The sequence below is a fragment of the Watersipora subatra genome, chromosome 3, assembly GCF_963576615.1.
Source record: "Watersipora subatra chromosome 3, tzWatSuba1.1, whole genome shotgun sequence".
Classification (NCBI taxonomy): domain Eukaryota; kingdom Metazoa; phylum Bryozoa; class Gymnolaemata; order Cheilostomatida; family Watersiporidae; genus Watersipora; species Watersipora subatra.
The window spans coordinates 68,472,437-68,500,028 of record NC_088710.1 but is presented as its reverse complement, the minus strand read 5'-3'; the positions used below and the strand labels follow the sequence as shown (position 1 = coordinate 68,500,028).

The following is a 27,592-nucleotide window of genomic DNA, read 5'->3' as shown; positions in this document are numbered from 1 at the left end:
AGGAGTACCGAAATCGTTTCATTCTTGCCGATTTCAATTTTTTCATTTTTAATTTCATTTGCCGACACATTTGAGTACTGAAATGACGATGGTATTTTTTAACGGCTCTTATGAGATTATTACAATAATTAATTATAAGTTTGGATGACTACGGAACAATGACTACGTAGTACAGATTTTCTAAAAATCTATATAAATATCACAACTTCGTGATATTGTTAGCTATGACGTTTTGAAAAGTAAACAAAATTGTGCATTGGCATTGGTATGCAATATAGTATTATTACTATATTAATAATATTGGTTATTCTAATAATATCAGTGCATTTTACTTCTAATATTGGCCAATATTGCATTTCTCTTTTTGCAGGAGGAAAAATATAAACATATAATCTTTTCCTTTCATTATTGCTATTTGTTGTATATAATAACACCCACACCCAGTACATTACAGCTACCATTGCAGTTATCCTATTTGACTGCTAATATTGCATTTCTCAACCATCAGTACCCTTTCTTTTTTCCAATATCACTTTGGTCGTGGGCTGTATGACAGTGGAATTTCTAGCATATATTATATATACATATCAGGCTCGGATTTTAGTCAAACCGTGCCTATAAATATATATATATATATAAATTTATGTATATATAATATTCATAATATATAGATGTGTATATTATACATATATATACATACATATATATATACATATATATATATCTATCTATCTATATACATGTATATCTATATATACATGTATCTATATATATCTATATATATCTATATATTTATATATATCTATATATATATATAAATATATGTATGTGTATATACATGTATATACAATCATGTGCAGAAGTATAGAGCCGCCTCTAAAGTATTTACTATTCCAAACATCAAGCTGTTGTTATCCAGCTTAGAATATAACCACAGCGAATATATTAGTATCATTTTAATGCTGAGAGTGTCCTCTATCTGATTATTTTAATTATTAATTTGCTAATTTAATAACTAAAACAATTGGTGCTATTTTTTAATGCATGCATCATGAAGATATTTGCTTGGCAATATACTAGAAATTCCACTATCATACAGCCCACGACCAAAGTGATATTGGAAAAAAGAAAGGGTACTGATGGTTGAGAAATGCAATATTAGCAGTCAAATGGCACTGCAGTGCAATAGGATAACTGCAATGGTAGCTGTAATGTACTGGGTGTGGGTGTTATTATATACAACAAACAGCAATAATGAAAGGAAAAGATTATATGTTTATATCTCTCCCCCTGCAATAGGAGAAATGCAATATTTTCCAATATTAGAAGTAAAATGCACTGATATTATTAGAATAACCAATATTATTAATATAGTAATAATATAAAACCAATGCACTATTTTGTTTACATTTCAAAACATCATAGCTAACAATATCAAGAAGTGATATTTATATAGATTTAAAAAAAATCTATTTAAAAAAGTGTTTGGTCATGACAAACAGCAGTAATGAAAGGAAAAGATTATATGTTTATATCTCTCCCCCTGCAATAGGAGAAATGCAATATTAGAAGTAAAGCGCACTGATATTATTAAAATAACCAATATTATTTATATAGTAATACAGTAATAATAGAAAACCAATGCACAATTTTGTTTACATTTAAAAACGTTATAGCTAACAATGTCAAGAAGTATCAAGAAGAATATTCAAACTTATAATTAAATATCGTAATAATCTCATAAGAATCGTTAGAAAAAAATATCATCGTCATTTCCTTTATTTACACTGCATTGGACATCAGTTAGAATACCAAAGTACTCACATGTGTCTAAAATGTCAGTTACTTTGAAATCGGCAAAAATGAAACGATTTCTGTACTCCTACGTTAGTTACAGAAACCTTCGGCAATTTGACAATGCTATAAACTGGTGAAATGTGCACGTTATTTTTTGGTGAAATGCGCACGACTTAATCGTTTTATTATCTGTCGCTCGGCGTTTCAATTTCCGGTCTTAACTTTGATAAAGTGAGGCTTAGCAAGTTTTAATAATGATTTTCGTCCAAATAAATCTGTCTATTTGCGTATAATCCGATCAGATGGGTAAGTTTTATGATAATATGGACGGTTTACAAAGACTTGGTAACATATTTAAATAGGCTTATATGTGTTTTGAATCGTCATTATACTTCAACGACTCTACAAAAAGATGGTTAAAATTGTTGATGAAATTTTGAGACAAGAGTTCGTCTCATTGTTGATGAATAATTTTCGGGAGTTGTGTGCACATGTGCATTTATCATAAGTCTCCCAACCAATCGCTTCGCTCGTGTTTGGTCGTGAGATAACAAATCATATATGACAAGAGTATCAGTGTTCTATGTCGGGTATCCTAGTGATGAGGCATCTGGACCATTACTTCTGCAAATAATCAACGATTCTGACTGAATGTGCACATATATACATAACATGTATGTACATACATGTACATATAAATGTAGTCTATATATAAATGATTTTTGTACATATATAATATATATATATATATATATATATATATATATATATATATATATATATATATATATATATATATATATATATATATATATATATATATATATATATATATATATATATATATATATGGAATAAGTAAAATGGATTTTAGTGAAATGAATTTGCGCTAAAATTTGTTTCTTGTGTGTATGTAATTATTTTTTTACAGTCAGGCCAAATTAAGTATTAGCTTGAATATGGTGGTAGCCATATTTTTATAATACTGTCCATATAAACTGTATTATTGTTTGCAATATATTCTATGGTAAGTTTGTAATTAGACGTCTAAGTCAGTAGACAATTAGTATAGTGGCCTCTATGTTGACAGGTACATCGTAATAACATCATCAATGACAGATAGCTTTGATACAGTGATAAAGAGCATTGAAAAAGTCTTTCAGTTTCATCAAATCTTTTTATATTGGAAATTTCAAACAAACTTGCGTGTTTTCAATTTTATTTCAAACATCATTTTCAAATGATGAGAAGTTCACATTTTATAAAATCCAATTTGATTCCTATATTAACAAAATAGAAAGTTTTTCTAGCCATGCTACAACTACAATGACACTTAGAAGTCTCAGACAACCCTGATGAGTTAGTGTGTGCTAGACATGTGTCTCTAACCGCAACTCATCATAAAAGTTGCCTTAGATAGGTGTTGAGGTCTTTGTTTTCCATATATTCAAATACCATCATGAGATTCTCTCCATTGTAGCTGATTCCATAGGACGATACAATGTTATTGTGGCTAACTTCTGCCATCAGCTCTGCTTCATGTTTCAAATCTTTTAAGGCATCTTCGGTAACCGATGTTTTCAACGTCTGGATCGCTACCATTGTTGTCTCATTTTCTGCAACATCATTTCTTTATTCCTCAAGCGCTGCTAATCTCTAAACCTATTTGAATGATGTGAGCTTTCCAAGCTCTGCACTTACAAGTTAGTAGGATATCTACTACATTCATACAATGCAGCCATATTATCTCATTCTCACGGATATGCGTAACATAGGTAGCAGACCTTCCAATGTTGTATGGCAAACGTATGTAACAAACCTTCCAATACTGTATGGCAAACGTATGTAACAGACCTTCCAATGTTGTATGGCAAACGTATGTAACAAACCTTCCAATACTGTATGGCAAACGTATGTAACAGACCTTCCAATGTTGTATGGCAAACGTATGTAACAAACCTTCCAATACTGTATGGCAAACGTATGTAACAGACCTTTTAATGTTGTATGGCAAACGTATGTAACAAACCTTCCAATACTGTATGGCAAACGTATGTAACAGACCTTCCAATGTTGTATGGAAAACGTATGTAACAAACCTTCCAATACTGTATGGCAAACGTATGTAACAGACCTTCCAATGTTGTATGGCAAACGTATGTAACAAACCTTCCAATACTGTATGGCAAACGTATGTAACAAACCTTCCAATGTTGTATGCTAAACTCACCAGCAAATAGTCCTACGCACGATCCCAGGTAGACCCGACCAAAAGCTCCTTCTCCTAGCTCTTTAATAAATTTGACATCTTTTGCGCTGATAATGCGCAGCTCTAAAAATGTGTAGTTCAACGTAAGATAATAATTTGATAGGGACTTAAAGATTTCATATAGCTTCATGTGATCATGTAAGACTTGTTGTGGACCTACTTTGGGAGCAGTACTTGGAGAGGAGGTGGTAGTGAGGGCTGTCTAACATATTTGGGAGCTCAGTCAGTCTAGCAAGCTCTTCTTCGCCACCGCTTATATCTGCAAAGAATTTCAATACTAAAAAGTTCATTACTTCTAAAACAGCAAATATTTTTATAGTTCAGACAGCTTAGGAGTGATGCTAGAAAATGCTTGCATTATTTGGATGCCATCCTTTGGACAGAGTGAGTTGAGTAACAACTTACTTCTCTTCCCAGGTTTACGTTTATTGGAATTGCTCACTCTTTTTCGCCAGCAGATTACCACAAGAAGTATTGTGATGACACTGATCAGTGCCACGACAGGAGCCACCAAATTCACGTACACCTACAACGTAATCATCATACAAAGTTGTTAAGAAAATTGAACCTTAGAATCATTGTACTTGCTGCTAGAGGTTGATGGTAGTGTCAGCATAAAGACATAACGTATTAATAGTAGTTATATTTCTGCTTGAATACAATTATAAACCTTCAGCTACACACTAGGATATTCTACAATGCCTCAAAGTTTTTCACAATTAATAACCTACAGTTGTTTGTTGGTTAACCCTGCACTTGTACTAAATGAAGCCACTGGTATGTGGCAGTTGCGATATTTCCTTCAATAAGAGCCGTGGTTGTCCGCCTGTGTGAAGCTACGCTAAGAGCGTTAGGAAAAATCTTGCCTCACACGAGAATCAAACTTGGATAATCCGTTTTGCAGCCAGGCACACTACCAACTGCACCACTCCTGGCACATTTCAGTATTCCATATTAGTTGTACATATAGTTATTAGACCTGATGATCGCTCATGGCACATGGGACTGTCAGAATACTAAAATTGATGCATTACTAAATTATCAGTAAGCAGAATCTGCATGTAAAATTCTCTGAAGAGGGCAGACTTATGTTGCCGTGACAATAGATAGCAGTTTATAAAATCTGTTTTGAAAATTGAGGAACAAAACCACAAGTATATGTTCTGAGCAGACGAATCTCACCTTGTCTGACCATGTTGACTGGGTTGCATCTATCTGTCGTACCTCAGGATCCGATTTTGTCGGAGGAATGAAAGGAAATATTTGTAGAGGCGGAGCAGTTTTTGACCACGTTTCGACCTTGGTCCTGCGAATGTCAGTACCAAAGATGTTGGTGACTGAGAGTGTATACAACCCCCCAATTATTTCAGCGCTCCATTTCATGCACCCTTTCCACTGACCGTACTTGTATAGTTTGCAACTAGAGTTTATGCACGTTTCATCAGCATACCAGAAGGTGCCATCTGAAAATAGTAGAAAGAACTTCCTGATCAGGCTTAAACCTTGAGGAGAGTTATTTTTGTTTATTGAGCCTTATCATCTTGTAACAACAGTATCATTTTAATATCCACAGAGTTACCAAAGTAATGCAGCCTGGTTAAGTATTCTCACAAAAAAGTCTTCGATGTTATCTATAAAAATGCTAAAAAAAAGAAGCAGCACTATCCATAGAGATCTGAGGAGAAAAGCAGCCTACCTACAAGAATGTTAAGAAAAGGCAGAATTATTCATAAAAATATTAAAGAAAGCCATCACTATTTATAGAGATATAAATGTAGCACTATTTATAGGGAAGTGAGATGAGGCAGAGCTATCTACATAGGTATGAAAAAAAGGCAGCACTGTTCATAGAGCTATGAAAGGCAGCACTATCTAGGCCTATAGAGGTATGAAGGTAAGGCAGCACTATCTATAGAGGTATGAAGGTAAGACAGCACTATCTATAGAGATATGAAGGTAGGGCAGCACTATCTATAGAGGTATGAAGGTAGGGCAGCACTATTTACAGTGGTATGAAGGTAAGACAGCACTATCTATAGAGATATGAAGGTAAGGCAGCACTATCTATAGAGGTATGAAGGTAAGACAGCACTATCTATAGAGATATGAAGGTAGGGCAGCACTATCTATAGAGGTATGAAGGTAAGGCAGCACTATCTATAGAGGTATGAAGGTAAGACAGCACTATCTATAGAGATATGAAGGTAGGGCAGCACTATCTATAGAGGTATGAAGGTAGGGCAGCACTATCTATAGAGGTATGAGGTAAAAGAGAACTATTTATAGAGATATGAGGTAAGGCAGCACTCTCTATAGGGAAAAATCCTAGGCTTCAAGAGAACTCATACCTGAAGAGAGTGTACTGCCATCATGATACCAGCTTAGATTAAACGGAGGAGTTCCAGTTATAATATAGTTCATACAGCTGGCTGCCTCAATGTATCCTAGCTCTTCTATTTTGGGTACCACTGAAATATAAAGAAAAGGCTTTCTTCCCTCCTCTGGTATGATGTCATTAGCCAAGCAGGATGAATTCAGCTATTGCTTGGTATGTTCAGCTATTGCTTGATATGTTCATCTATTGCTTGGTATGTTCATCTATTGCTTGATATGTTCATCTATTGCTTGATATGTTCAGCTGTTGCTTGATATGTTCACCTATTGCTTGATATGTTCATCTATTGCTTGGTATGTTCATCTATTGCTTGGTATGTTCATTTATTGCTTGGTGCATGCCGAAGAATTCAATAGTCAAATTAAACTATACTTTAATAAAATGCATTAAAACCCTTCTATATCGAATGGCATAAAACAAGCCAGCAATCCATTTGTAAATTATATATTTGGATGCATGTATTACAGCCTAAGATATGCCACATGGTGTTAATTACTTACAGTTGATCTCCACTATGATCTGTTTCTTACTCCTAAACACAGCATTTTTGCCATAGCAGTAGATATATCCATCATCTTCTCTCTGCAAGTTGCTGATGTGAATAACCACTTCACCTGACTCTGGGTTTTCACTTATGCTATAGTTTGACTTGATCTTGTCCGTGTCCCAGTGAACCTAAAAAAACAAGTTGCCTAGCGTTAGAGAGTTTTGCATAGTGGTTTGTTTTATGGAAACTTGGAACCAACCAAAATAATGAAAGCTTTGTGCCTATTAACTTGGTGTAAACTAGCCCAAGAACTCACCTGAGGTTGGGGTGAACCAGTAGCGTTACAGGAAAGTATCACATTGTCACCAAGTTTAAGGCCTGTAGTCGCTGAGTGGTTATAGACATCCGCCTTTGGTGCCTCTATAAATGTAAAAACAGAAAAACTCTTTGTGGGCAGCTGATAATGTGAAGTGAACTTCCTTCCACGTCAAGAGAAAACTGGCTAAACTAGAAACCTTTTGTCTAATGCGCTATTGAAAATTATCATTATAAAACGTCTCCTTTGTATTTTACAAGTTGAGCTATCCAGCTACGCTGTATTTTGTGTTATGAAAATCACAATTGGTCGAATCGTCTAAATAACTGGAAACAATGGAAAAACTGGAACTGAATGTAATAGCTTGACGGATGTTTCAGCTAGGATAGAACCATCATCTGAATGTCTAGTAGGACATACCAGAGTAATAAAATCAATAAGACTATAGCAGCATACCACAGTGAGGAAGAGAAAGGGTTTTGAGAGCTACATCGCCATCACACACTGGATCCCAGCGGACTATGTCGATGTGATTTTCTAATAGAATTGATATCCAAATCATGGAACAGTTGCACACAAATGGATTGTTCACCAGGATTCTGTAATATGCAATCATTTCGTATACTTAGTACATACAGCATACATATTGTCCTTCGGTTCTGTTATATACAGTATTCATATTACCATATAGTAATGTCTATACAGTCAGTCATACCGCAACATACAAGCTCAAGCGGCCTGAGCTCATATGTCAATTTTCTTGTATCTCAAAGCAATATTTCCTATATAAAAAGACTAAATAAAAATTAACTCGTTCCCATACTACAAAAACACTTATAACAAGGTGTTACGATGGAAAAATGTGTTTTTAATTGTTGTAATGCAGTACCTATGCTAACAAAGTAACAAATACTTATTTAGTAGCTTTGATGTGCTATAAAATATAACATTACTCTGTACAGTACTGTATGGAGTTTTTACCTTCGATACAGACTTTGTGGCTAACGGCGGTGTGAGAGAGACTTGACAGCAACCCATTCGGTACACTAGAAATTTGTGATGCTATGTAACATTCTATTAACTTTGAACTTAACTTAAAATTTTATTAAGTTTTAATGTTCTACTAAACTCAACTCTAATTTTGCCTTCGTTTTAATTTTTCATTATCTTCCGCCTTGGCGCTTTTGCCTCGCTCTCAATACAACTTTTAGCCAGCCCTTTTAAAACTTTTTCAAACTGATTCGACAAAAAAGACTGAGTGATGCTGCAGCCTCTTACATACTTGGTCACTTAGTGGCTACATAGAGAACCGGCTCATATACTCATATCTCAAAATTTTCTCGAATCTCAAGGTGGAAGCTTGGTCGAAAATTTGCTTGTACATTTTGCTTGGCACTTGTATGTTGAGGTATGACTGTACGGTATATGACTATATGTTCTATATATTACCCTATAGTAATATAATATATAGTATACATACATATAACCCTATAGCAATACTATATGCACTATACAATACATGTTCTTGTATAGTATTGTCATGTACCATAATTATGCTTAGTACCTTTTGATAATGCCATATAAACAATAAATATTGTTCTATCGTTATATCATATATACTATACATATTCTCCTGGAGTAATGTCATGTAGGTTACAAATACTACCTTATAGCATGCTTCTTGGCTTCAATAATTCATTCACAGACATATAATTAAAGTCCACTAAATCTGTAGTGATATGATCTATTCTCCGTAACCTTGCTTTATTATAAACCAACTTAACTAGTTACAACTATCTCCTTTTATTCAAGAAATGTATGCCTCCTATTCTTACAACAATTTTATGATGTCTAACAGATACATGTATTTGTGTGGGTCTAATAGGCAGCTACATAATTTAACATTTTGTCTGCATATATTCGTATAGAAGTATGTACACTAAAACACAGGTAAGATATGCTTAAACGATATTTATTTATATACAGGCATGTGTAAAATATACGCCGATATGTGTAACATATCCTCATACACGTGTAACATATACTCATACATGTGTAACATACACTCATACATGTGTAACACATACTCATACACGTGTAACATATTCTCATACACATGTAACATACACTTGTCTACAGATACAATGTAGAGGTAGATAGTCTCATTAGATACTTACAATGAGCTGGGGTTTCTGATATTTAAGATTGTCTGGTATCCAATGACCGATAGATTGTTGTTAGACAGGTCTCTACAAAATAATCACACAACTGAGAGCTCATCCTTGTACAATTCCATTAATTCTAATTTTTGGAGACTTGTCAAAGTAGTTTTAAAAGGTCATCTTCGTCCTGAATCTTGGTGGGTGTGCACATTTGACTTGACTTGACTTGGTTTTGCATTGGGTTTGTGATTTAGCAAAGAGGCAATATATAGTCAGATGTCCTTTTTGTCACAGCTAGTAGACTTCTAGGAATGGTTTGCGAATTAAGCACCTTAAATCACTGCGGCACGGTTGTTTCCTACTGCTTCAACTCAGATATAATGTAGATATGCATTCAATGTTGAAGCTATAACTAACAGGTCAAAAACAACTAGTGCCATAAACAATCAACATAAGGCTACTAGTGTCTTATTTATAATGAGCTGTGTAAACTAAAGCCACCCAAAGAATTTATAGACTTTTTATAATATTCTAGTAAATCTTTCTCAATTCTTTAGACTAAAATGAATGCTAGTTAGGTATTGCATAAATGTTTTTTCAGCTGTTACCAATTAAATAGAGTAAGTTATAACATTCCCCTCAATCATCAGAAGGACAGCAGTCATAAGCTACAAAAAGAGGAGGCAACTTCATTCTCATACTCACAGATCTTTAAGATTGATATTATCTATGAATGCATCTTCCTGTATGCTGTATAGCCCACATTTGGTAACAGCCCTAAAAATGTAAATTATCAAAGTCATACATCTCAACATCATCATTATCTATTTTACTAACCAGTGCTGTCAGGACCCATGTATATACATTTCAGCAAGGTTATAGCTAAGCTTGAACTTTTGTATGCATGATAGAGCAAGTAGCTATAAATACTATTATACTGTAGTCGATCTAGATAAGCAGTCTGCACTCAAGAGTGAGACCAGTCAGTCAGTGCGCACTACAGAGTATGTACAACATAGTGAACAATATTTAGGATATAATGACTTTTAATACTTATATTATTAGTATCAGTATAGTATTAAAACTATAGTTAATACTATAGTGTTAAACCATAACTGTCACGAACAACTTTTATCGTATTTTCTAGGTAAATCAGACACGCTGATTCCGATTTTGTACTCAAAATAAAGATTAGTCCACTAACCTTCAAAGTCATTTAGGCTTTTTTAAAGCGTTTCAATATCCGTTTCAAAAACAACACAATCGGCATTACAAGCTCCGCCCATAAATATGTGACGAAACCTAGCTTTTTCAGAAACGGAAGTTGGGAATGTTTAGTCCGATTTAGAATAATAGAGATGGGTGTCTTAAAACCCATTATTATCTAAATCCAGCCTGTAAAATAGTTTCAGTTTTTTATGAAAGGGATATAAACTATTTAAAATTGCTCGCAGCTTGTTACATGACGTTTAAATGGGCTGGACGCCGAGAAAAATGAGCTCAAAAAGCGCGGTTTTATCATGAGCTAGCGTTGTTATTGCGCTTTATAAATATGCAATGCTAAATAGCTTATCTACCTTTCAGAAAAGACTGATATTATTTTTAAGGCTGAATTTAGATATTAATGGATTTTAAAACACCCCTCTCTATTATTCTAAATCGGTCTAAACATCCCTACGTAACTTCTGTTCCTAAAAAGCTAGGTTACGTCAAGTATTTATGGGCGGAGCTTGTTATGCCGATCGTGTTGTTTTCGAGACCGATATTAAAACGCTATAAAAAGTTCTTCATTACTCTGAAAGTTAGTGGCCTAATCTTTATTTTGATTACAAAATCAGAATCAGCATGTCTGATTTACCTAGTATATATGATAAAAGTTGTTCGTGGCAGTTATGGTTTAACTATAGCTTCAGAAAGGTATAAAATAGTGTTAATAAAATGTTTAACCATAACACTAACAATATTTTTAGCTATCACACTAACAACAGTGTTAATTATAGTATTAACTAATTTTTTTACTTTGGTAAAAAACAATAGTGTTAACAAAAATGTTAACCCTAGTGCTAGCGGTGTTAACAATAGCTTTAACCATAGTGCTAGCAATAGTGTTAACAGTAGTGCTAAGAATAGTGTTAATAATAGTGCTAAGAATAGTGTTAACAATAGTGTTAACCACAGCGCTAACGATAGTGTTAACCATGGTAGTAAAAATAATGCTAACCCATCTAGCCTATCACCTTCTACCCAAGCAGCATCATACTACTTTACTTCTCATAAAGCATCTCCCAGCAGAGAAGCAAGACCAGATGAATTTATAAGGAATATGCCCATTGGACTGAATAAATGAGGCTAAAACAGGAAGAAGCATAGATATATATACCTATGGTATATAGGTATGGTATGGTACCATAGGTATATATATCTATGGGAAGAAGTTATTGGCTGACTCACAGTTTGGAGAGTTTGCCGTAGAGAGAAAAGTGTTTGTAGCCGAGGGACTCAAGTTCCTCTGAACAATCAGTAATACTTCTACAAAAGACAGCATTATTCCTAGCAAAAAGGACAGCATTATTCCTAGCAGGTAGCAAGCAGCCAATTACAATCCCTTTGCATATCATTGTAGATATTTCTCAAGTCTTTCCCACAAACATTGCCCAACAGTAGTGCCCAACCAGAAAAGCATTCTCTCTCTCAAGATATTCATGGCACGGTCACTACGCTCTAACATTGCTATATTATCTGTAACAGTGTTTGTGACACAAACATATGAGAACCTAAGTTTGATCGATGTCTGCGCCTTGATTTATCAAATCTTTCAAAACAAAAACATTAACATGAATGGGTTGAATAGTGTTCTATGTATACCTGACGACATGACACCGCAGACTCTGGATGAATGATAAAAAGCAAACAGTTTCACATCTTGCAATTTTTTTGCCCATCAGCTTTTGTCTGACTATAAAAATGTATTTCACCATCTGCTTAAAATGATTACTTCAATTAAATTTATCTTTTTTACTTTAACTATATAATAAAATATCACAAAATAGCTCTGTTTAACTGAGCCAATGAAAAGCCATTTAAAACGAGATTAGAGATGTATTCATACACAGCCGCTCTTGCAGTGACTCTTCAAGTGCACCGTGTCATCAATGATTTACAACCCAAGAATAGGTTACGGGCATCATGTGGGCGGGGTTTAATGATCGAGCTCTGTTAGGATTGTGATAGCCTGGGTTGGGGCCAGTTCTCGTGGGGCCTTGTTAGGTTTTGGAAAACACGACTCGCTGTTATCGTGTCATTGGCTCATTCAGTCAGTAGACCCCCGCGGTTCACAATAGCAAACCTTGAATTTCTACAGCGTAGGTGTAATACCTCACCAAAAAAATGAATCCATGGAAAATAAAACATTACAAATTACCTATTTTTACCAATTTTGAAATTGTTAGGGGTCATAGTATATGCTTAAAGTTAAATATAATTAACCCGAAATCACCCGAACAACGTCTTTTTTTCCCTAGCTTTTTATTAAAGGTTGACTTGCAACAAAATTCACATTACAGTTATTTGGTATCTGAAGACTAACCATGTCTTACTCTGCTGTGTTGTAGGTGCAAAATATGTGGAAATGTGATTACAAGCTCATAAAAGCTCAAAAACGAACAGTTAATCACTGCCATCACGAAACTGCCGTAGATTAGAATCGAGATGGCTTCTGTTTACACTTTCATGCAACCTCATTCGTTGATATATTTTCACAAATATACTTCACGCATTCAATAAAACTATGTCTATTGTCCTTATGCCTCTATTTCATCATCATTGTAACGCCATCACTTTGAGCACTGATATCTTAAAATCTACCGTGAAAATTCGTTTAATTTTTTCACCCTAGCTTGAAGGAGTACATATCCTTCTCTGATAAACATGACAAACCTGTTGGTCACCTGTGATAGTCAAAAAATGATGCAGAAATTATTTGCGCTGTTTGGCAGGAAGTATGGGTCACATGATCAGATTACAACTAGACGATTAGACCAAGCCGAAACAAAACTGTAAAGTAGCGAGCATCTATATTTGATACGGGCTTTTCGGTAAAACCTGAAATGTTTGTCATAAACTAGTGCTAAGAGAAGTTTTATATTGAGCCTTTTAATGTTTTTAATTCCCATCAGAACATCACATGTCAAAACAATAACAAATGGATTTACTACGTCAGAGAAATAAACTAATTCCAATCTACGGCGGCTTCGGGATGGCAGCGATTAACTGTTCGTTTTTGAGCTTTCAAGAGCTTGTAATCACATTTCCACACATTTTGCACCTACAACACAGCATAGTAAGACATGGTGAATCTTTTGATACCAAATAACTGTAATGTGAATTTTGTTGCAAGTCAACCTTTAATACTTTGCCACCCCTAATATAAAATGACACAGTCTTTCATCGCTGTCACATTGTTTGACCTGGCCAATAAGATGGGATAGCAGGCAAAGCTGTGCAGTGTAGTTTTCATACTCTAAATCTAAAACCAAATTTGGGTCATTTCACGATGGCGACTATTAATATCATGAATGCTTGTGAATGGCAACTGACTGATCATAACGTTGACAATATTGGGCAACTATATTTATTTGACAACAAAATGAAACCAACAGATCAGTAGAATAAGCACTATTGTTCATAATATTTTTAAATTTACAAGGGGCTTTATTCAGCATATTTCTTTGTTCGGGTGCCGTGTTCAGGTTCATCCCAACAGAGCTCGATCATTAAACCCTGCCCCCAGGATGCCCCTCGCCTAACCTTGTGAGGGGGTTGTTATATCATTGGTGTGATGTAACATCAGACGGTGAGAGCAATTGTATCAGCATCTTTTCAAAGACACAATACCAAACGTAAGATTTTATGATTGCCACTGTCCGCATGCACCACTCGAGTACAGTTTTTAATTACTTTCAACAACAAAGAATGCTTAACTCATTCTGTCCATTCAGAGGATGCAGTGCTCAAGGGTAGCGGGCCACAATAAAACTAACCCAGTGTTAGGCTGAATGACATATTGTTCAGGGGAATAAATATTATAGTTTTATATTATAGTTTCTTTGCTTAGCAGACATTAAATTGATTATTAAAGTGTCCCGAGAACAGCTCACACTGTCATCAAACTAGATTATATTTAGAAAATGCGCCATGCCTGATCATATTACAGATTTTATCTCTAAGAATAACACATTTTTATTTCAATATACAGCAAGAGAAAAGGGAGTGCGAGTAGGTCGATGGCTAATGAACTTAGCTCATGCTATGAATTAATTTGTTTTACAGAAATAGAAGGCTACTCTGCAAGTTTTGCAAAAAACTTACAGAGTAGCCTTCTAAATACCGCTGTCTATCAACAAGAGTAATATAGCATCACAATTACGATAGTGCAAAAAAGCTGGCAAAGTTTGCTATTGGTCGAATTGTTTGCTTTGTTTTTAACACTTAATATATATTATTTCATATTATAAAAGTTATTATAATTTTATTTTAATTTATTATAGCATAAAATAATAGGCTACAAAAACACTTGCAGAATCCTCCATTTTTAGCTGCACTCTAAATCTGAAAACAGCCCATTTGTTCAGTTTTTACTTTATACTACATAAGTAGCAGCAACAATTCACAGTTGACAGCAGTTAAATGTCCCTCTACATATAAAACAGGTTGAGGGAAGCAAATCCAAAATTGCTTTTGACATAAATCTAAATATTAAAATATAACCGCTGAATCAAGCTTGTAAAATCTTAACAGTTTTCAATAACATAATAATAGCATAAGAGTAACAACAATAATTTTATGATAACATTTTCACCCCATCTTTAAAAGCAGATAAAAGATTACAGGCTAAACGCTAGTAGTATATAGAGAGCAGATCTACACATAAAAGTGACGGATCCAGCGGGGGGATAGAAAAAGGGGGTTGTGAATTAAATTGGCTAGGGGTGTAGATTGAATCGTGTGGAGTTGAATGAGATGTTGGGGTTTGGGGGGAAATTGTGGTGTAGAGTAGGGGGTTGAATTCGAGGGGTTACGGATCCGCTCCTGGCGTAATCGGCGGATTATCTGTGGATGAGTCATCGGATTAGCGGGGGATGAGTCATCCGATTGAACGCGGATTATCGCGGGATTAGTCGGGGGAATCGTCGCGGATTAGTCGGGCGAATCGTCGCCGATTATCGGTGGATTAGTGGGGGTGAATATCTGGGACATCGAGGGCTGGATGGTTTTCCGGAGTGGATCTCGCGGATTATCGAGGAGAGCGAGAGATTACCTAGCGGATGAGTGAGGGGGTTAATATCTGGGACACCGAGGGGTTGATTTTTCGGAGATTGTTATATATTTGAAACATGGAATATATATGAGAAAGTGTTTATGTGCAAAGTGGAGAATGTTATATATTTGAGAACGTTGAATATATATGAGAAAGTGTTTATGTACAAAGTTATTTTTTTTGAAGATTTGATGTTTTTGTAATGTTGAAGCTCTTGAATGGTTAAGAATTTTAAGGATTTTTTATTTTCGGTTTTTCATATATGTTGAATGAAAGATCAGTTTTATTACAAAATTATTCACTTTAAAAGATATATTTATATGTATTATTCATTATTCCCATCATCATTTCGTTTCAATAAAAATAAAATAGTTTATGTTTAACTTGAAATATATGAAATGTACAAGTAGATAAGTCACAATAAAGATAATATAGTATAAATGAAACATTGAATATATATAAGAAAATGTTCATGTACATTCTTTAAAACGAAGTGTACAAGTAGATAAGTCAGAATAAAGATAATATAGTATAAATGAAACATTGAATATATATAAGAAAATGATCATGTACATTCTTTAAAACGAAGTTTGTATCGAGTTGTTCATCAATCACTCATCGTCATCGGAAATAAGTGAGATAGAAGGATCCTTTTTGCATTGTACCGAACTCTCGTAAAATCTGCTTGCTTCTTCATGTCCCATGACTACTACATCGTAGTATTCGCGAGTATTGTGAGATGTTACTAGCCCCTTGTATATAATGATACCCGGACAATTTTCTTTCAACGAAAGGGCACATCTCGAAGGCATCGTTAAAGTTCCTTGAACTTCCTCTCCATCAACTTTGGTTGAAAATGCTACAGTTGGTACCACATCCACATTGCCTTCACCATCTTTGTATTCACTTGCTCCAACATTGTGATAGTGGAAAATAGATGGTGCTTTGAACTCCTTGAGATGACGAATCTCGAAATGTTGTATAAGTTTTTCAAGTTTCTTCGATCTCAGATTGGCTAGAGTACGTTTCATGTCTGAGGGAGTTGAGGTTCCTTCTGTTACTCTTCTTAAATCATGGTAACTTCCCTGTCCATTAGCCTTAGGTTTTAATCCAAGATATACCATAATACTTGGATAAGACAGCGATCCATCCAGAAATCGTTTTGGAGCAAATACAGCAGTAGATTTACTAATCCCATTTTCCACATAGTTGAAGTGAATAATACAGCACGCTCCATGGATCGAATGAGCTTCTTCCGTTTTTGTCACCTCCATAATCAATCCTATTGAAAGATCTGACATTCTCTGCAGTGATTTTGCTTCCATTAAAGTAGCCTTACTTAATGTTCTTAACTTGTCTGCCACATCTTTTACCCTTTGCTCCAAATTCGTTTCGATTTGGTTGGATTTCTTCTTCTTCGTTGAAGGAGCCGTGTTAGAAAGAGTTACAGGTGAAATTCTCTTTTTCGTCATCTTCACTGAACTATTCGATCCAGGTTTTATCACTCCAGATTGAGTATTATCCTCCATAGTTGTGTAGTGTGTTAATTCTCTGAGTTTGAATGAAGAACTGATATCGTTTTAGTAAAATTCTGCTGGTTATATACAATTCTCCTCATCAAATGATTAATGAGTTTTGATAAATTTAGTTGCATCATCCATAATATCAGAAGACTTTTCGCGAAATTGAAAATCTCGAGATTCAATTTCGCGAAAGTTGACTATATAATATATGTAATGTGTAATTTCGCGAAATCCAATTTCGCGAAATTCACTTTTCGCGAAATTCAATTTCGCGAAAGTTGACTATATAATATATATAATGTGTAATTTCGCGAAATCCAATTTCGCGAAATTCACTTTTCACGAAATTCAATTTCGCGAAAGTTGACTATATAATATATATAATGTGTAATTTCGCGAAATCCAATTTCGCGAAATTCACTTTTCGCGAAATTCAATTTCGCGAAAGTTGACTATATAATATATATAATGTGTAATTTCGCGAAATCCAATTTCGCGAAATTCACTTTTCGCGAAATTCAATTTCGCGAAAGTTGACTATATAATATATATAATGTGTAATTTCGCGAAATCCAATTTCGCGAAATTCACTTTCGCGAAATCCAATTTCGCGAAAGTTGAGTGAGACAAGTTGGATTAGAAGTGATTTATAGCTTTTGTGCAGGTTCCACCTCCTTGAACTTGACTAGTATAAATACAGCCAAGTTTGATGGACTCACCATTATCGAGAGTTTTTTTCGAACTATTTCTATACCTAACTGGATTATATATCTCACAAAAGTTTGGATTAATTCTACAATTTGGATATCTACGTATAATCTTCTCTCAGAACTTTGGATTATATTTCTCCGAACTAACTGGATTATATATCTCACAAAAGTTTGGATTAATTCTACAATTTGGATATCTACGTATAATCTTCTCTCAGAACTTTGGATTATATTTCTCCGAACTAACTGGATTATATATCGCACAAAAGTTTGGATTAATTCTACAATTTGGATATCTATGTATAATCTTCTCTCAGAATTTTGGATTATCTCTGTTTCACTGGATTATATTTCTCCGAACTAACTGGATTATATATCTCACAAAAGTTTGGATTAATTCTACAATTTGGATATCTATGTATAATCTTCTCTCAGAACTTTGGATTATCTCTGTTTCACTGGATTATATATCTCCGAAATTTGAATACATCAAGGAAATGTATCCGGCATCTTCCCATTCAGAAGGAGACTGGAGCAAATCTGATGAGGTGAGTTGATTTACAATAATTGGTGGAAAAAATTTTTAACGAATGAATAAATGTAGAGAGAATAGTAAAATGAGATTTTTAATTCTTGGCAGCTGGAAATCTTCCTCAAAGATGTTCAAGCTTTCACGAGAGCATAATTTAATTTCATCGGAAAATTCTGCTCCTTCCACTTCAATTGATAATAGAGAAAGAAGCAGAAGTAGGGAAAGAAGTGTATCATCCGTTTCAGCTAATAAATATATCTGCTTAGAATGTTCGACTTCATTTAACAAAAAATCAAACCTCAAAAGACATGTTAAACACATTCATCTCCAATCGAATGAAAGTTCAGAATCGTTTACAACATCAACTAATGATTCTTCGGAACAATATCACGAATATGATGATGATGATGATGCCTCGATTATTATACAAGTTTCCAATCCCCCTTTCATTTTCGAAAAAGTAAAGATTGTTTCTCATCATTCTTCATTTCGTTCTGCTTCAACTCAAATTGGAAGAGGAGATCTTAGTCGATCTAAGATAACAGTAACTCCTATTACTCGAAATCTTGCTGATGATGAATCCGATGAATCAGATGTATCAGAAGAAGAAAATACAAATGAAATCGAAGAAAATAGATATTTATCTGATCAACCTACAAATCAAATCGAAAGAAACGAAAATGAAGTGGACGCTGATGATGACAATTTAGTTGGTATTAATGATAGAGTCGAGCCCATCGTTCCTATCGAAAATGAAAGAGAACAAGATAATCAGGATATCATTCCTGTTAATGATGATGAGGAATGGGATGAGTTAATAAGAAGATATTGGAATGCTATGAAAACAAAAAGACGACGAGGAAGAGTTGTTGAAACGTTAAACGTAAATTTATGGAATGGAAATATTCCTCAAGCAGAACTTCCAACTCCAAACCATTCGGAAAGAATATGGAACGAGATGTTGACAACTTGGAATGGGTTACAAACAAGAGCTAAGTTAAATTGTAGTGTGGGATGCATTCTTGAACATAAAACTTCAGGAGAATTAAGATATTTTCATGCTTCATCGAATAATGCTACAATTTTCAAAAAAGCAAAACTGATTACAACAAGACAGGAACTACAGAATTTCTTTGAAGAATTGACAAGACAAGATCTTGCTGCTATAGCGATTCGAGAACGCCCGAATACAGCTTGGAAATTGAATGTAATTACCAATATTTCATTCTATTTCTATAAATTGATTGGAATGGGGCAAATAGGAATGGCTTCAGATCTTCCGACTCACATTCTTAACAATCGACATGTAATCACTATGCATAACATTCCTCATAGCTGCACTCCTTACACAGACAATCTCTGTTTCTTCAGATGTTTAGCATTGAAGGTAATGTGTAAGTGTTCAAACCGATGTAGTTGCACCAGACAAAGACCAAAACAGCTACTTGTGAAGGTGCTATTTCAAAAGTACTCGAATCACATTTCTTCTTCCTCATCCAACAAAGTTCTGATGAATAATTTTCCTGGAATTGAGTTAGGAGACTTAATTTCTCTTGAGAAATGTTTTGACCTCCGTATAACCGTATTTTCTCTGAATGCTGATGAAACCTCAACAGTCATCTGGACATCGTCCCAAAAAGAGGGAAAGGAACTCTTCCTCGATTTGCAGAACTCTCATTTCAGTTTCATCAAGGATGTTAATGCTTATACTAAAGGGTTTAGTTGTCCTTCCTGTGAAGTGAGCTTTACAAAAAGAGGAAATTTCAATAGACATAAATGTAGTCAAGAAGTAGTAACAAACTTCATCTTCGAAGGAGGAAAGTTTAAGGCAACACCTACAATTTTCGAACAACTGAAACGAGAGATAGGAATATCCGTGGCTGAGGAAGATACTTATTATCCTTTTTTAATCACCTATGATATCGAGTGTTATCTTCCAAAATCCGACCTTCCACCAAATTCCAATTCGGTTACATTCACATCGAGACACGAATTGATGAGTATATCAGTTTGTTCAAATGTACCCGGATTTAAGGATCCAAAGTGTTTTGTAAGTGAGGGAGATACTGATTCTTGTATATCTTCTTTTGTTCAGTATATTTCCCAAATTGCTGATGAAGCCCGGGATATCCTTGAAAAAAAACTTTACTACATTAGACAGTTGATGAAGGCAAAAGCTGAAAAGCAAGGCAAAGTTGAAGAAAGATTTAAATCCTGCAAATTTTCCAATCCTCGAGTATACCATTCAAGAGAGGAATTTTGTCATTTATTTAATCGTTTCGACAAATTCATCTCATGTATTCCGATTCTAGGATTTAATTCACAAAACTACGACCTGAATGTGATGAAAGGACCTCTACTTCGATGTCTTCAAGACACAGAAGACGAAGATTTTGATTTTGTAGTGAAAAGAACAAACAAGATGAGCTGTATTCAATCAAGAAGATTCAAATTCTTGGATATTTCCAACTTCATTGCTCCAGGATTTTCCTATGCAAAGTATCTCAAAGCTTTCAAATGCTCTCAACAAAAAGGATTCTATCCTTATGAATATATGGATGATTTTGAGAAGTTGAAACAACCGTTTCTACCAGCTAAAGAATGCTTTTACAGTTCTTTGAGAGATGAACATATTTCGGATGCTGATTATGAAATCTGTTTAAACATTTGGAAACAAGAGAAGATGAAAACGTTAAAAGATTTTCTAGTATGGTACAACAATCTCGATGTAGTACCATTTGTTGAAGCTGTAGAAAAACAAAAAGAAGTTTACAGAACCATGGGAATCGATATGTTGAAAGATGCCATTTCACTTCCTGGATTGGCAGTAAAATGGATGTTGAAACTTTCAGATTCGCCTCCTCATCTTATGAGTTCTCATCATCAGACAATCTCATCACATCATTTCAAAGCTTGTCAACCTGTCTGTCTGATCAAGGAAAGTGATAAAGATATTTACTTTACTATCAAGGACAATATCGTAGGTGGACCTAGCATTGTTTTTCACAGACTTCATGAGTCGAAGAAAACACTGATTCGAGAAAGAAAGTTTGGAAAGGAATCCAAACTTTGTGAACTTATTCTAGGAGTTGATGCAAATGCATTATATTTGTGGAGTATGATGCAAGAAATGCCTACTGGAAACCCTAGAATAAGACGATCCGAAAATGGATTTGCATACACTCATTCTCGAAAAAATAGCATGGCTGCTCATGGATGGTTACAATTTTTGACTTGGAAGGACAATATTCAAATCTTACATGAAAACAACGATAAAGAATTTAGAATTGGACAACATAATCTTCCTGTTGATGGATATTGTGAAGAATCGAATACAGTGTTTCAATTTCATGGATGTTTCTGGCATGGACATAACTGTAACAAGACCAAAGGAATAAGTATACATCCATATAAGAATCGACCCATGAGTGAAGTTCTGGAGGAAACGATAAAGAAGGAAGAATATGTTAAAGAACTTGGATATCGTTTAGTAAGAATCTGGGAGTGTGAATGGAACAAGATGATTGAGGATAACACCGAGATTAAGAACTTTATTAGTATCTTCAACGAAGAGTTTTATCCTTCCAATTCCTTTGCCACCGAGGATGAGATTATTCAGCAGATTATAAAAGGGGAGATATATGGATTCATTGAATGCGATATATCTGTTCCTGAAAACTTATACGAAAAGTTTTCAGAAATGAGCCCCATTTTCAAGAATACATCTTTGAATAGAAATCATCTTAGTGAAAGTATGAAAGAATTTGCTGAAAAGGAAGGAATGCTACCTCAAGAACAACGAACTTTGGTGGGGAGTATGTTTGGAGAAAAAATTTTACTACTCACCACTTTAGCAAAATGGTATCTTAATCATGGATTGATTATAACCAAAATATATCAAGCCATAGAATACACCCCTAGAAGAGTTTTCCAGTCATTTGGAGAATCTGTCTCAAATGCTAGAAGAGCTGGTGACAAAGATCCTGACCAAGAGTTGATAGCCACAACCAATAAACTCATTGGAAATTCATCGTACGGGAAAACAATCACTGAGAAATTAAAACATCGAAATGTCAAGTATATTCAAGGAGATTATGAAGCATCCTTGAGAATACGATCACACAGATTTGAATCTTTGGAGGAAATCGTTGATAGCTTCTATGAGTTGACTCAACACAAGCCTTCGGTTAGTAGTATATATTTATTATCTTATTGATATAATTGAATCATAATGAAAAATTTACTTGAGCTAATATATGTAAAGGAATCTAATAGGACTGTATATATATATTTATTCAGATGAAAATGGATATACCTGTACATATCGGATTCTCCATATTACAACTGGCTAAACTTCGGATGTTGGAGTTCTACTATGACTTCATGGATAGGTAAGTAATCTCATTTGTATCTTTTAGAAAAAAATATGTATAATGGAAAACATTTGAATGATAATTTTTGAAATGGGAGTATTATAATACTAAGATAACAAGAATTAAGGATTGAAATTTTTTTATTTTAGATACTTCGACAGAAAGGACTTCCAGTATGTGGCGATGGATACAGATAGTGCCTACATGGCTCTTTCAGCACCTATGGATAATATCGTTAGAAAAGAGATCGCTGATATATACTACAAAGAATATGGAAAATGGTTTCCTAGGATGTATTGCGATCGACACGCGGATGATTTCCAACTCTGTAAATCTGTTCCTACAAAGTTGTGGGAATTACAAAATTGTTGCAAAGAAGTATATCAATATGATATAAGGACTCCTGGTTTATTCAAAGTAGAATTTTCAGGACATGGAATAGTAGCCTTAAATTCTAAGACTTACTTTTGCTGGAATGATGAAACTCATTGTACAAAGCATAGCAGTAAAGGATTAAGTAAAACTACGAATAGTTTTACAAAAGACACTTTTTTAAAAGTATTACATTCAAGATCTCCCAAGGAAGGGGTAAACAAAGGTTTTGTAAAAAAAAGACAATAGAGTGTTCTCATACACTCAACTTAGAACTGGATTAACATATTTTTATTCAAAAAGAAGAGTATGTAACGATGGAGTGAGCACAGAATATATTTTAGCATAATTTTTAGAAGTGAATTTGTTGTTAAGTATATATGATAGTAGAGTTTTGCTCCTCGATGTATTATTACTATAAAATTTTATTTTCTTCATTGGCTCTTCTTTTTGTATATACAATATCAATAATATATAACTAAGCTCATATAAATTCAATATACTATCCAATGTAAAATCATTTCGAATGTAGACTTTCTCATAGTAACATGACTCAAAACATTCTGATTAAAGATTTTGTTCCATTCGAGGTTGCAGAAATAATCCCAGATAACATCTTGGTTCATCTTGACAAAAATGAACAAATTCGTACACATCTTACCGAGGAATGTTTATACTACATTCTAGGAACAGCTGCTTTTAGAAAAGTTGTGTCATTGAAAAGATTAAAGTCCAACTGTGTCTGCAGTGCGTTGGAATGCAGGGAATGTTTGGAATCAACATTATGTGTAAAAGAAATATCGATAACACCCTCAGATTTGAAGATGACCTTTGAATGGGTTGATCTTGAAGCTACCATTCGAGAAGGTAAAATTGGAAAAGAGGTTGATTTAGAATGGATTAACAGATTTATCGCGACCGATTTTAAAACGATGGAAGAAACGATTTTTGAAACCGTGTTTTGGAATAGAATTCGGCACTACATGACTCATCCTACTCAACGTGATGAAACGAAACAACTGCTCTTCAGAAGACTCATTCATATAGCACAATTTCCATTAATCGGAGAAAACGTGGAAGAGGAAATCGAGCATGAAATTGATGATGTAATTATAGATGAAAAATCTGTTGGATGAAAATAAAAAAAAAGATTCGGAATGATATTAAGTCTACTCCTCTAGATTTCTCCACCATTCTTCAATTTAGCTCTGTTGGTGAAGGAACAAAAAAAAAATGAAGAAAACAGAAACAATGTCGGTTATATTTCTAGAGGAGTTTATTCCAGCTCATCTTAAGGATGGACAATTATCAAGAGTGGTTGTAAAGAAAAACACAAAAAAATTCATCAGAAGAGTTACTGAAGAAACTTTTTACTATGTTATCGGATTCTATATCTATAAACGTTTCGTAACATATTTAGAAAGTCGGTGTGGATGCTTCGAGGGAGCTCGAGGATGTCAATATTGTATTAGAATAATGCAAATACGATATGGAAATGAAGGATTGACTCGACAAGAACTTCATGAGACTTTTGCCGAACTCGATATTGGAATGTGTTTGGAATCTGCTCAAATCGGACCAAGGAGTGACAAAGTCCAACTATCATTATTATCCTCACTTGATTGGAACACACCTTCAAACATAATATTAACCGAAACAAGACTTTATCCATATTTGAGAGGAGAAACCAATGATCAACATGCTACAAATCGTTACTTCAGTGAACTCCTACATATCAATGGGAAGAATTGATAATCATCACAGTTAGACTTTGCATAATTCTTTATATTTAATCACTTTATATCCAAGAAGGATTGACTCATCAAATAGAATTGAATAACTTTTTTTTGTATAGTATTTCAAGATAATTTTGAAGAATGAACTATATATATTATATTGACATACTTTTTTATGCATTTTCTTTGCCTACTTCAGTCAAGAGAGTAGTATTTTAAAAAGACACTATGACTATAATGAATTTGCACATTATAATATTTCTCATTTTACGCTTTACGGGAATAATAAATGGAAATCAAAGAATTCAATATGTTACCGATGCGAATAACTGCTTAAGCAGAACACTCAATGAATTTGAAGTTTCATTACTACTTCCATTCGAAGAAACTACTTTATATCACAAGAATAATGAAACATGCGGAAGAATATTTCCATTGGACTACATTCATTGTGGTTATCCATTACCAGGCAATCACAGATTTGCGTGTAAAGAACTACTAAATGAAGATGAAACAGATGGAAAAAACCTATACCTTAATCCTATAGTGTCAGCTTCATCTGAGCAAGTTCTAACATATTCTGAATGTGAATATTCAGTTCAAAATTCCACAATCGATATTCTAATTGATTTCAAATTATTCTACAGAGGAGAATTATGTGGATATAACTCTACTCTTTCAATGTTGCAATGTCCTCCAGGATCGAATTTTCAAGATATTGACTTTATCTGTAATCTTCAACCTATTTCAAATTCTACTACACCTAAAGATACCTTCATATATGATAATATTGGAAATAATGAAGGATTAGATTTGTTACTTCCTGTTCAGTTTCTCAATTCTTTGGGAAAATCAACTCTTATTTTAGTTCTTCGATGTGACACAGAAATTGATGAAAGATGTATTCCAAAACTTTCCTTTTTAAAACGAATGACAGAATGATTTTGAATTTTTTTGTAACATTTATAGTTTATATTTTACAATAAAAACTTATCTCTCATTCAACCAAATATATAACAATCTCCGGAAAATCAACCCCTCGGTGTCCCAGATATTAACCCCCTCACTCATCCGCTAGGTAATCTCTCGCTCTCCTCGATAATCCGCGAGATCCACTCCGGAAAACCATCCAGCCCTCGATGTCCCAGATATTCACCCCCACTATTCCACCGATAATCGGCGACGATTCGCCCGACTAATCCGCGACGATTCCCCCGACTAATCCCGCGATAATCCGCGTTCAATCGGATGACTCATCCCCCGCTAATCCGATGACTCATCCACAGATAATCCGCCGATTACGCCAGGAGCGGATCCGTAACCCCTCGAATTCAACCCCCTACTCTACACCACAATTTCCCCCCAAACCCCAACATCTCATTCAACTCCACACGATTCAATCTACACCCCTAGCCAATTTAATTCACAACCCCCTTTTTCTATCCCCCCGCTGGATCCGTCACTTTTATGTGTAGATCTGCTCTCTATATACTACTAACGCTTCTTGCCCTTTCTGATATGTAGAAACCATTTTTTAAACTTTTCTGTGTCATTTTAATCGCTAAGTCTTATCCCTTCCACTATATGAGATATAAAAAAAACATATATTAATACTTACTCTAAAAAACTTTCAGTTGAGCATAAAGAGGGGCAGGATGGAAGGTTCATAATATTTGTTTTAATTAATGAACTAGCTGATGGTTTCCTTGTCAGCCCAGTAATTCTAGTGATATGCAACAGGGAAACTCTTTAATTTTGGCAGGTGACAGCAGGTAACAGCAGGTGACAGCAGATATCAAAAGACTACAGTGGTGGTGACTGCATGGTACAAAGGTACAATTTTATTAGCAGTAGCCACGTTTAATACCAGTTTCTTGTCTGGGAATCAAAATGTTAACGTTGACTCATTTTTAAGCTAGACATACATGTAGGTGCGAGAGATATATCGAAAGGTTTAATGGATGCATTGTTGTCATTATTACTTGGGCTTTGAAGGATGTTACTTACATTTCAACGATTTTTGCTGCATATTGCTCATCTAGAACAGGAAACTTGGCACTTCTATGGCAGCTAAGTAGCGTATTACCATTGGTCAGCTGGCAGCCAGACGGTAAGGTAGCCGGGATCATTTGCTTAGAAGCATCCCAGTAGGTAGGTGGTGGTGGGAGGCTGGCAGTAGTGATGACTGGAAACAGCAGCGGGCCAGCGGTGAGGGTGGAAACTAAACAAGAGAAGACTACTACTGCTATCATCTCTCCTTTTCTTACCATTTTCATGCCTGTAACAAAGCACAGTTTGTTTGTATAATGTCTGTACGATATCCGCGTAAAGAATGCACATGATACGCACGCACAATGCACACACATGATAAGCACACACAATGCACACACACACAATTCATATACATGGCATCCCATTTAGTATGCACAGATCGTAAGCATATGTGATTTAGTCATGCAAAGCATAGCTTGGTACGTACAAATTGTGTGAATATGACACACTTATATGGTATTCATGAGCGTCATAGATATGATGCATTTGCATTCAAGACTTCAACTCAAGTCTAAAATCATAACTTCATAGCCAATATTGTTGGTGGTGCAG

At 34.7% G+C, this 27,592-nt stretch overlaps 1 protein-coding gene and 1 long non-coding RNA gene across 3 annotated transcripts in view; one reads left to right on the top strand and one right to left on the bottom strand.

Moving 5' to 3' along the window:
* LOC137389637 (BDNF/NT-3 growth factors receptor-like) overlaps positions 1–27,127 on the bottom strand; it is a 33,040-nt gene extending 5,913 nt beyond the window's left edge. For both annotated transcript variants that reach the window (XR_010978076.1, XM_068075699.1), the window contains exons 1-13: positions 26,996–27,127; positions 11,878–11,955; positions 10,132–10,203; positions 9,442–9,513; positions 7,721–7,863; positions 7,265–7,368; positions 6,962–7,136; positions 6,415–6,534; positions 5,249–5,529; positions 4,472–4,592; positions 4,227–4,325; positions 4,028–4,129; positions 3,316–3,413 (exon numbers count right to left, since the gene is read on the bottom strand). Coding sequence is in view for 1 of the 2 variants with exons in the window: in XM_068075699.1 (XP_067931800.1) it covers positions 3,316–3,413; positions 4,028–4,129; positions 4,227–4,325; positions 4,472–4,592; positions 5,249–5,529; positions 6,415–6,534; positions 6,962–7,136; positions 7,265–7,368; positions 7,721–7,863; positions 9,442–9,513; positions 10,132–10,203; positions 11,878–11,955; positions 26,996–27,117 (1,587 nt within the window). In the remaining variant the exon portion in view is untranslated. The remainder of the gene's footprint in view (positions 1–3,315; positions 3,414–4,027; positions 4,130–4,226; positions 4,326–4,471; positions 4,593–5,248; positions 5,530–6,414; positions 6,535–6,961; positions 7,137–7,264; positions 7,369–7,720; positions 7,864–9,441; positions 9,514–10,131; positions 10,204–11,877; positions 11,956–26,995) is intronic.
* LOC137391935 (uncharacterized) lies at positions 22,523–23,318 on the top strand. Its single transcript, XR_010978188.1, has 3 exons — positions 22,523–22,693; positions 22,807–22,898; positions 23,030–23,318. It is a non-coding gene; the product is annotated as an uncharacterized lncRNA (long non-coding RNA).
* Positions 27,128–27,592: the final 465 nt, after the last annotated feature.